Source organism: Gouania willdenowi, chromosome 15, assembly GCF_900634775.1.
Source record: "Gouania willdenowi chromosome 15, fGouWil2.1, whole genome shotgun sequence".
Classification (NCBI taxonomy): domain Eukaryota; kingdom Metazoa; phylum Chordata; class Actinopteri; order Blenniiformes; family Gobiesocidae; genus Gouania; species Gouania willdenowi.
This window is the reverse complement of record NC_041058.1, coordinates 21,837,458-21,848,674: the sequence shown is the minus strand read 5'-3', so window position 1 is coordinate 21,848,674 and position 11,217 is coordinate 21,837,458. Positions and strand designations below refer to the sequence as shown.

Below are 11,217 nucleotides of genomic sequence, written 5' to 3'. Positions count from 1 at the left end.
CAGCATTGATTGCTGGTTATTTTCTCAGTTTTCGAGCTCATAAACTTCGCGCCTGAGAATTATTTTTATTCCACTTTGGATTCATTGTTGTTTTTTTATTTTTTTAAATAATTGTACTTTTTGACCAACCTTTTATTTTATACAGATGCTTTTGTGGGGAAAACAAAAAATAGAATATCAGAGTGACAAGAGCGTATTTAGAGAGCGTGAATCTATGGTGGCATATGTTTAACAGTAATGCATGAATAATTAATCTACACTGAACTCGCGCTGAACCCTCTGCGCCTGCATCGAGCTCAAGATCTGCAACACATGACACCCGGTGCACACGTACTCTGTGACCTCAGCCAAGCTCCAAACACACAAGGTACCGTAGTGTGCTGCAGAGTCCGCACTCAGAATCATTACACTGCGCCACACCTTGCTGCAGTCACAAGGATTTTTTTTTCCTTCCACTAACTTTACGACAGTCGGGAGATAACAAGAGGAAGACACAACTAGCTGATGTGGAAATATAAAACCCCCTGCCTTCGTGTGTGTGTGTGAGTGTGTGAGTGTGTGTGTGTGTGTGTGTGAGAGTGTGAGTGTGAGTGTGGTTAAATGTTTAACTCTTGTCTCAACAGTTCGCGTGTGTCACAACAGCATTCCTGTGAGGCGCTGGTCTTGTGACAGAGTAGTTTCGTAATGGGAGCAATGCTACGGCTGCCCACGTGTATTGTTGTGTGGTTGAAGGGAAGAGTTTAGTCTTGGTTTTAGAGCATGACATGTTTCATGTCCCTGCACGTTGGCCTGCTAATGGGCTGAGAGCTAAGGTGGTGAATAGCAGGGTTAACCTGTTTAGACAGCAAACAGCGTCCTGTTTACTCAGAGTAATCCTTTCTCTCCTCTTCCTCATGCTGTTAATGGTTAACACCACAAGAATCATGCAAGAGAAAGAGATGGATGTGGGTTTTTTTTAGGTCATTGCAGTAAATTTGGGGTTTTTGTACTTATTTTTGTTTTTAAGCACAAACTTTTCATTTAAGTTGGTTCCACAACTTCTCAGAAAGGAAGACAAAGCTGCAAACACAACTCTCGATGATGAAAGTGCAACAGAGAGAGGAAGAGAAGTGTGAAGTCCTGCAGGGTGAGCTCAGCTCGTCACCATTTCCTCTTCGAAGGCTGTCTGGCTCCTCCCTCCTCGATGTGTGGCAACACAGCATAGGTGAACTTTATCCTGCTTTGTTGGTGGGGGGGGGGGGGGGGGGGGGGGTGTGGGGGTGGAAGAGCTTTGAAACGACTTGGATGGAGTAAGATCAGGTTACAAATCTGTACGTCTGCTGAACAATGTGGATCCCATCACTTGACAGGAGGAGGGGGAGAAAGAACCACAACCTGTCATTAGTTAAAACAGTTTGAAAAACAGCCTCTGCCCAAACCTGCCTGACTACACACACACACACACACACACACACAGATAACATTCACCACACCCAGCTCGTCATGCCCTTTGGACAGCCAGGCTTTCTGTGAGCACATGCTCTGAGCTGGCACTGTATCAACACACTTCTTTTAGACGTTACACATTTGCAAAGCACAAACTGGCCGTTTTGTGTCACTTTGGGCTTATCAAGCTCCTTCAAGGTCACTGTACTCCCTCATCAGTCCATTCTCTCTCTCTGCTCTGTTGTTTTTGTGGGACCTCACTGTTGCATCAAAGCGCTAATAGTCATCCCATGAGTACTGATCTTACCGCTGTATTGCTGAGCTGTTTGTGGGAACTATGACAAACCTATTGGCTATGCGCCTGTTGAGGATAATGACTGTCGTCATGACAGCGGCCCTCATCGTCAAGGTTGTGAAACTAGTTTGCCTTCAGGAGTTCACAGGATTGGCCAAGTTGAAAGAAATTCCTAAATAATGGACGTCATCACTTTCATTTAGTAAATATAAGGACTATTTACACTCATGAATGAGTGCCTTGTATTGTATCTGGGATTTGTCATGGTTTCTTTTGTTTTATTCAGAAAAACATCTGAAAGGTCATGATTCAGCAAAATTTACCAATAAAGACTTAACCAGTTGATTGTGTCTTCAAGCTAACCAGATTTTCATATTCACGATCAGTAGCTGGACCGAGTTTCTTTGCCGCTGGTTTCAAATTGTGCAGTGATTTTTACATTTGAGTCCCAGAAACAAGAACTGAATTGCTATTCTGGGTCCGTGGCTTTCGTTCACAGTTATTCGGTGCCGTTGGCGGTGTGCTCATGGTTCAAATGATGTTAGATCTATAAGACCTTTTTTTTTTTAAACTCTCTGAAGTACAGAGGCACATTCAAAGTGTGGAAATCACAAAGTATTTCATAAGATACAAGATGAAAACACATAAGTTAGTGCTTTATTGATCCCATAGGAAATTTATTTCCATAAGTTCACATATGAAATAGATGTCGAGACACTGTTTTGAAACTGGAGAAAATGTATTTAATTTCTCACTATTTGAATAGGCTGGAGAAGTCTGAACTTGAACTGTTTCAAAAACAACAACATGACTCAGCTTCTCTAAGGTGTTTTCTTTCATTTCTACTTCTTTGTTTAAAATAGTACAGGGAAATATGTTCACCTTTCTGCTTCAGAGACTTGTTTTCTTTTTCTTTTACAGATAACTTCTTTTTTTTTTTTAAAGTGAGTCCTGGCTGACCTTGAGTTCACACAGAGTGGTTGTGTTTGTCGTTAAAGATTCAGTTTTCCGAGTGAATGTTAATGGACTTCTTTGTTTTGCTAAGGAGGAACAGTTTGACACTGAGACAAGGACAGCTGGGAATGTAACCACCCACCTTACCGAACACTGGACAGTGTACGCAGATGTCAGGTTGCAGCATTCTAGCTCACTATTGCACATACATGGACATTGGACATTGCCCTGCTCGTCTATCACTCATTGAAGTTCCCTTAACAGCTTTTTTTTTTTGCGTGGCCAGGCAGGCCAGAGCCACAGGCTGATAATGAATACCACACAATCATGACAACTTGGACTTTTATGGGGAGGGAAGGAAGGGCAGTTGTGGTACGATGAAGCATGTCCATAAACCAAACCAAAAAAAGGGGCCAGTGAAACATCTAGGGAATTTCTGACTGATTTATCACTGCTCCTAAAATAAAGTTGTTTCCAAGTAGATTGTATTCAGTGATATATATTACAAAAAGTAGGAAAAATGTCCACTTCCAACTCCGACCACACCATCTGTGAGCGATACATTACAAATGTATTATCCCTGATCTTTGCTACTTTTTCTGAGCTAAACAAACCGCACGCTGTCTGTGAATAATTTCCTCCAAAATCAGGACAATTGGGTTTTCCAATGAGGTCAGACTGTTCTCTGGCCTCTTACAGTAGTACTGTTTGTATAACATTCCTCTCAGAAATATCTGTGTTTTCTATTTGCTTTCAAGGCAAGTGTTAGCGGATAAAGAGCCGCTTTGATCTTTCTACTGAAGACTTAAAAGAGCTAAAAATATGAACATGCCTTATAGGGAGTATTTACCAAGATGGTAAATGAGGGGAATATATTCAAAGAGAATACAGATCAGTGAGTGTGAGTTCTTAACACACCGATAGCAGTAATAATGTAAATGTTTCACAACAAGCCCTGCATGCATGAGCTGAACCGATAGTTGCCCCAACAGGAATGCCAGAGTCCATTTTCCAGTAAGGCGGCTTAAAATAGACGAGCTCCAGTGATAAACAAGCCTACTTTGGGAAAGTTATATTTTGGCTCAAGGGAGGAAGTTTCATAACGTGAGAAATACGCTTCATGCATCACGGTTTAAACCACAGAAAAAATATGGAAGTATCACTTTAGTTTAAAAAAGGAAACCCAAACTTTTTTTTTATGTTTATACGTTCCTGAAATAGACACACACATTTAGATGCTTACTGTACACACGTGGCCACAAAAAAGGAGTCCCTCTGGAGTGCATGTGATGATCTATGGCGCCGTTAGAAACCAGGTGCACAAAAAAAAAAAAAAAAAAAAACTACTGCAGTGCTGCTGTAGGAGTGGCTTTAAGGGATGATGTCCTCCTGCAAATATGATCGTGTGTGAGTGGGAGATTATGCAGCAGAATGACATTTTGAACATTTCTTTTGACTAAGTCACAGAGCGCCGGGTTCAGTTCAGTAGGATAATCACACTGTGAGTCACGCTCAAGCTTCCTTTTAAGGACAAGAAATAATAAACTGCTGACGGCAAAGTGAAACTCTAAAAGTTCAGGTGCACAAACGCCGCAGGTGTGGGTTCAACTATGTGCTGATGTAGCTATTTATAAGGCCGATGAAAGGTTGTTGACATCAACGTCTCCCCGACTGAAAATACACGGGGGTTTCCAGTGGACAGGAAATGATGTCGTCAGCATGCAAACTTTACTTGAGAGCAAAGTTACAGAATTCATGTTTTTCTTTTCCTGGTTGTAGAAATTTAATCTTCCAACTGAGACTGTTTCATGTTATAAAAAAACAACAACAACTGATCATTTACATTTCTAGGGAATGTTATTCTGTTTTTTTTTTTTTTTGTTTTTTTTTTAACAAAGTAGCTTGCCCAACCAATTAAGTGCTATATATTAATCTTGGTTGGATTTTTTAATGGGTACACGTGTGACACATCTGGGTACAAGTCTGACTCATTACTCAGTTTTTATGTTCCTTTCTCTGCAGCCATGGCAACTGCTGCATGTTTGGCTGAAAGCTTTTGAAGGCAGTGGAAAAATAGAGAGAGAGGAAAGAGGGAGAGAGAGAGGGAGCTGAGGGAGGGTGCATAAAGGGAAAGAGGGAGAGAGAAAAAGAGAGAGGGAGAGAGGGAGGGAGGGAGGGAGAGCTCTCAGTAGTTGGCCTACATCCAGTGTAATCATGCCATGGAGCTGAAATGAGGCCTTTGGCAGCACACCAGGTTTCTGAGAACAAAGATGTGAGCCTCTAATGTTGGCGGTGGGGCCTGCTTGGCATCCTTTGCCATTTCCCAGCAGCCCTTGCCTTGGCCGACAGCCAGCCACCCTCACCCCACCTCCTTCCCTCACCTCCCTCCCCCCTCTTCCCCTGCTGGGACTGCAAAGAGGATCAGAATAAAGAGGGAGGCTTGTTTTTCACTCGCCTCTTGCTCTGGCCCAATGACATCACCTCTGCAGCCTCCAGCCCCCAGATTCCAGCCGCACAGGACATTTTTCCCTCTTTTGCTGTCGGTCGACCCTCCATTTTATTCAAAATTCCACCATTTTACTCCAAATGCTAAACTCCAGAAATCTCCATTAACGACAAACCTCCCCGCGAGCATCACATCCCACCATTCTGCGTCTATGACTGGAATATATGTTTAAATTATAAAACAAAAACATTGACTCTTGGTTTGAAAACAGGAAGTGGATTATGTTGCAGACGGATGCACATCATCCCATTTTCTTTCACGCACTAATCCTAGCAGTGCAAAAGTCAGGCTATAAATAGCAGCGTAAACAGGATATATATGGTAGCTGGGGTACTGTAATAATCTCCATGGTTACCTCTCCTGGATACACACGTAGGTCCTCTGCAAAGCGCACTCATTTGCCATTCACTCACTGTGTGTATTTTCTTCTGATAATCTCCAATCCAGATCAGTACAATAGCTGCTTAGCGTCGCTAACACGTCCACACGCTGTCCTCTCATAACCTTCCTTTGTGTGGCTGCAACATGGTACAGTTCAGCTCGCCTCAGCAGTCGCCTCTTTAAGGCTTATATAACGTAAATGTTGGGGGAGAAAAACACGGAGGAGCCACAGAAAAATCATCCATGCTTTTCAACAGAGACTGTCTAGCAATTCTCCCCACCGCCCATGAATAAAAGATGTTTAATAGAAAATTCAGGAAGCTGCAGAATGTGATAAAAAAAAAACCCAAAAATAACGTCATCTCATCAGCACTTGCAACACTGTGACAAGTCGGGTATTCCCCTGGCCGTCACCTACCTCTCACTCTTTATTTAGTCACTTCATGTCTCAATTTACACACCGCCAAGAGAAGATAAAGTTCAGACCTGCATTCTGCTGTAACCCAGTCTGGTTTAATGGCTCGACTCAGATGAGATCGCCACCATCCGTGTCACACTGCGATGACTTTAGTGTATATATCAAGTTCCTGCTTCAAATCAGAGCCATCTGGGCATGTCTGGCTTCCTCTCAGACCTTCGCTTTAGCTTCATAAGCACTGCTGCACTTTTATTTTCTAATCAGTGGATCTTCTTATTATAAAACCAGAGCGTTTAGGGGTTTAATTGAATCCCAGCATGCCACATTCTTGCGTAATGGCTATTTGTTTGTGCAGTTTTGCTTGCACAAACAACGACTGAGTAGAAAACCAAAAGGGATCAAAGCACATTAGGCAACTGTTTTCCCACCACCAAAGGAAAGAATTTGTTTATTTTGCCCAGGCTCACAACAGTCGTTTCCTAACGATGTCATAAAGAGCAACTAGCAACCCTTCCTGGTGTTGTTCAACCTCCGCGCGCTGACATTTGTGAGAATGTGGCGATGGAAGCAAAGAAAGTCCCCGAGAGTCCCAAGGATCTGAAATAGCTTTAAAGGAAGTGTTGTGTTTCCATATTAGGTGAGCTCATTTATATACTGGCTGTTTTACAGGCAGTCGTATAAAATTATTTGCCAACAGCTCTCATATGTGCACAGTGGCAACACGTTGCTTTTTTTTTTTTTTTTTTTTTTCCCCGTTCATGGAAATCCTTTGAAGTGAAAGCTCTGATGCGTCCGTGCTGGATCATGGCTGCAGGCAGCCAGCCAGCAGGCCTGATATTCAGTGGATGGGTGAGGCGGATGAGGGTACGTGACTAAACATCTTGCTTCCTCTTTCCAACGTCACATGGACTTGCACAAACATATCCTGCTTTGTGTCTGCAGGTTTCAGACGCATTGCCTCACCCCGAGCCCGAGGCTAAGCTGCAATGAGTTGGAATGAGCCCAGATGAGAGGGAGGAATCTGAGCTACTGGGACACTCCTCCTCCACTTCAAAACCTACACTTTTACTTCAGGGGATTTTGGCTGTCTTTTTACTATATGATCCATTTTGGGTAACAAGATAATTACCATTAATCAAACTATCATCCTCATGACACTTTGTTTTTTAATTCTACTTTTCTTTTCTATTCTTTAAGCCACGGGGTGTGAGTCACTTCTGTGTAATTTCATTTAATGGTGGGATATTTGGATTATACTGACTGGACAAGAATAAAAATGTGGGCAGAGCTTTTGTTTATGCTGTAACCCTCGATCCATTCAGTTTTTTTTACAACACACTGGCTGGAAATCCCCACCTCATGACAGCTCTTCCTGCTTTACTGGCTAATGGAGACGCCCGTTTCTTCCTTTTCATAACAACAAGCCAGGAAAATATGATCCACTATTGCATTGGATTTAATGAGGTATAGCTATAAGGGAAAATATGCTGTAGTCTGAAATCTACTTAGTAACCCAAATGTCACCAGTTAAAATGAATTACTTGAGTTTAGAAATTTGATTTATGTTTAAAAATAAAAGGTAGATCACTATAGTACAGTGGTTCCCAACCTTTTTGGTCCTGCGTAACTCCTTTAATTTTTTTGTCAAATCATGCGTACCCCCCTCTTCATATCATAAGTACCCTCTCCATAATTTCATTTGTGGAACGGCGGGCTTTCCTAAACCCTTAACTGTGTCTCGAACATTGGTTCCCTAAGGCTTAATCTAGAAATTCAAAACAACAAGTGGAATTTAAAGTGGATTTTTTTGTTTAATACCATTCAACTTTTACGTGATTACTTCAATAATAGGTAAATATGGTATCCTTTGTAAAAAAAATGTAGCTAATGATTGCCTCCTATTGTCAGAAGTGTGATGAAATGGCCTCGACAGCATAAAATACTCCTGTTTTAATAAATTATAAGAAAATACAGTATTTTATTGAGCAAAAGTGCTGTTGGTACCCCTGTTTGGGAACCACTGCTATAGTAGTTTTTCCAATGGTTGCCCAACACCTCATTCATTGAACAGCAGCAGCAGATTAGTGCACAGAGACAAACACTCTGCAGTGATGTCTCACATAATGCTGGGAATTCAGGACAAAGCAGAGCAGTGAGTTCAGCAGTGCTGTGCTGTAGTACTGGTAGTGGAACTGGTACTGGGGGGGGGGGACTGGACGGCTGCAGTTTTTTTTTTTATTTTTTATTTTGGAGGTGATTAAATAAGAGACTGCAGAGGTGGGGTTGGAGGGTCTGTCGAAGAAAAGCAGGTTTACGGAGGCTGAGGTGGAAGCGGGCGTTCAGAGCCGCGGTGACGTCACTGCTCCACATTGAGCCAGTAGTAGGCAGTGAGTGGAGGTAGACAGAGGAGTGCCGGGCTAAACTACACACCGACATGAACTTCTGCCTCTGAAAGTCCACCGTGAGCCACCAGAACACCAGGACAGGAGCAGCCTGCGCCCTTTTTTTTCACTGCGGAACTTCGTCTTTATTCTGCGGGGAGCTGAAAGCAGGGGGAGAGACAACAAGGCATATTTTTTTGGGTTTCTTTTCGGGGGGTGTCGACGACCAGCGCTGCTATGTCGTCCGCGGCGGTCGCTGCTTCTTCCAGGAGGCAATCGTGTTATTTGTGCGACCTGCCCCGCATGCCCTGGGCCATGATCTGGGATTTTACCGAGCCCGTGTGCAGGGGATGTGTCAACTACGAAGGAGCAGACCGCATTGAGTTTGTCATCGAGACGGCCCGGCAGCTGAAGCGGGCTCACGGCTTCCAGGAGGGCAGGTCTCCCGGGCCGGGGAAGGCGCAGCTCTCCGGGAAGGAGATCCAGGCTATGAACCACGCAGCGGCCGGAGAGCCCGGGTCCCGGCCGCCGCAGCCGTTGGACCGCTACCCGCTGTCCTCAGACCGCCCTCCCAGGCTGGGACCAGAATACCAGTCTGGGAGGCAGGCGAACGGTATCCCGGTCCCTAACGGATTTCCTAAACCCGACGAGCCGCCGGAGCTGAACCGCCAGAGCCCGAACCCGCGCAGGATCAGCGGGGTGCCGCCGAACCTCGTGCCTTTGGTGAACGGGAGCATGCCCGCGGTGCACGCCGTCAACGGCAGACAGGGACAGATGGGGCTTCCCTCGGCTATGACGGTCGGTAGTCCCGCAGAGCTGGGAAAGAGACCCTCGTCCGTGTCCAGCACGGAGCACGACAGAGAGGGGAAGGACAAGCACAGACCGGACAGCCTCACACCGGAGATCTCAGACAGCCACAAAAACCGGGCAGAGCCGGACTGGATGGGCAAAGGAAAGACGGTGAGGGACCTGATGGCTCTGCAGACCTTCGACCGGTTCAAGAAGGACCACGCCGCCATGCCTCCACGAGTCATGGGCTACGAGGCCAGCGCCACTGCCTCCAAATCAGGTCAGAACTGAGGATTTACCATCACTCCCAGTTTTTAAAATCTAAATAAAACGGCTCATGTGAACGTGTATTTATCCACATTGTTTTAGTGTTGTTGTTGTTATTGTTGTTGTGTAGTAGGGAACAGCACATGTGCACATTTGCCCTGCTGTCTAACTGTTGATCTGTGTATTAGGAGCTGTGCAGCTCAACACTTTAACCCTTTCCTCTCCCTCCCACAGACAGAGGAAAGCATCCCCGGAGCATAAAGAGAAAAGCGTCTCCTGAACCAGAGGGAGAAGGCACAGCAGCCAAGCTCAATGGAGAGGGGCAACAGTGGCTGCCACAGCCCAACGACGGACTGAAAATGCCCCCAGTGCCCCCTCCCAGCTTCACCTCACCCCCTTCCACAATATCCCCCCACTCCCGCACCACCCCACCTGAGGCAGCCCAGAACGGCCAGTCCCCCATGGCGGCGCTCATCATGGCAGCAGACAACGCAGGTGGGAACAGCTCTCCAAAGGACGCCAACCAAGTCCACTCCACCACACGTAGGAACAGCAGCAGCCCCCTGTCACCGTCCTCCATGAATCAGAGGAGGCTGGCCCAGAGGGAGGCGTCTGGTGCAGGTACTCCTCACGGACCAGGCATGGACCAAGTGCACCCCCAAAGCATTCCGGACTCCTCGGTACCCGGCAGCATACCTCTGTGCTGCACGCTGTGCCACGAGCGTTTGGAGGACACACACTTTGTTCAGTGCCCGTCTGTGCCCTCTCACAAGTTCTGCTTCCCCTGCTCGAGGGACAGCATAAAGCAACAAGGTGCCACGGGTGAAGTGTACTGTCCAAGTGGAGAGAAATGTCCCCTGGTTGGCTCAAACGTACCATGGGCTTTCATGCAAGGAGAAATCGCCACCATCCTTGCAGGAGATGTCAAAGTAAAAAAGGAGAGAGACCCTTGATTTTGTCTGAACACTTCTTTGGGGAGGGGAAACAAAATATGAGTATAAATATATAAATATCACATACATACCATTCAAACAAACTAACGGACTTGTACATATTGGACCCAAGGGAAGAGTATACTTCGTAAACATGGTTGTATAATTTTTGATTTTTGAATACATTGTGTTTCTATATTTTTGAAGATAAAGGTATGTACTCATTATAATGAACTACGTTCCTCTTTGTTGATGTTTAACAAAAATTCTTGATGTACTTCTAGGTCTGGTGGCAGTTCCTGTTTAACGTAGAATGTGACTAATGCTACTCTACGAGCACTTGGCAAAAACTAAAATGCTTTTAGCTGTACTTGTATGCACTTGTTTAAAAATTGCCAAATACAATTTCTGATCTTGTATGAACTTATTGTCTGAGCTTGCTTCATTTTGAGTGAATACGTGGCGCAGGGGGTTTGTGCACCAGTGGTTGAGATGGGGCTCTGACACACAGGCGGCTGTTGTTGTGACGGCTCAGAAGGGCTTGATTTAAGCTGCGCTACATAAGTAGAGCTACTGTTGGAGGCAGCGAGGCGGCTGCTCTCTCCTGCACATATGCTTTTTTTTTTTCTTCCTGTGATTCATGGAGACGTGTGGTCGAGGTGGAAAAACAGAAATGCACACATTGCCATTGTTTGTTTTTCTTTTTCTTCCAGTTTGTGCAACAGTCTAAAAGAGAAAGGTGCTGAGTCATGTTCTTGTCAGCTGAAATCTGTTGAGTCAGTAATAAAGTGCGTGCATGTCAACATCAAACATGTTGTGTAACCACAAATTCAGACCTTTTGATGACATGAATCCTTCTCAAACACACT

General features: G+C 44.9%; 1 protein-coding gene across 1 annotated transcript; it reads left to right on the top strand.

Moving 5' to 3' along the window:
* The first annotated feature begins 8,127 nt into the window (after nucleotides 1-8,127).
* On the top strand, nucleotides 8,128-10,772 carry irf2bp2a (interferon regulatory factor 2 binding protein 2a). Its single transcript, XM_028469156.1, has 2 exons — nucleotides 8,128-9,429; nucleotides 9,651-10,772. The coding sequence occupies exons 1-2, from the start codon at nucleotides 8,598-8,600 to the stop codon at nucleotides 10,367-10,369; spliced, it is 1,551 nt and encodes a 516-aa protein (XP_028324957.1). The 5' UTR covers nucleotides 8,128-8,597; the 3' UTR covers nucleotides 10,370-10,772.
* The last annotated feature ends 445 nt before the right edge of the window (nucleotides 10,773-11,217 follow it).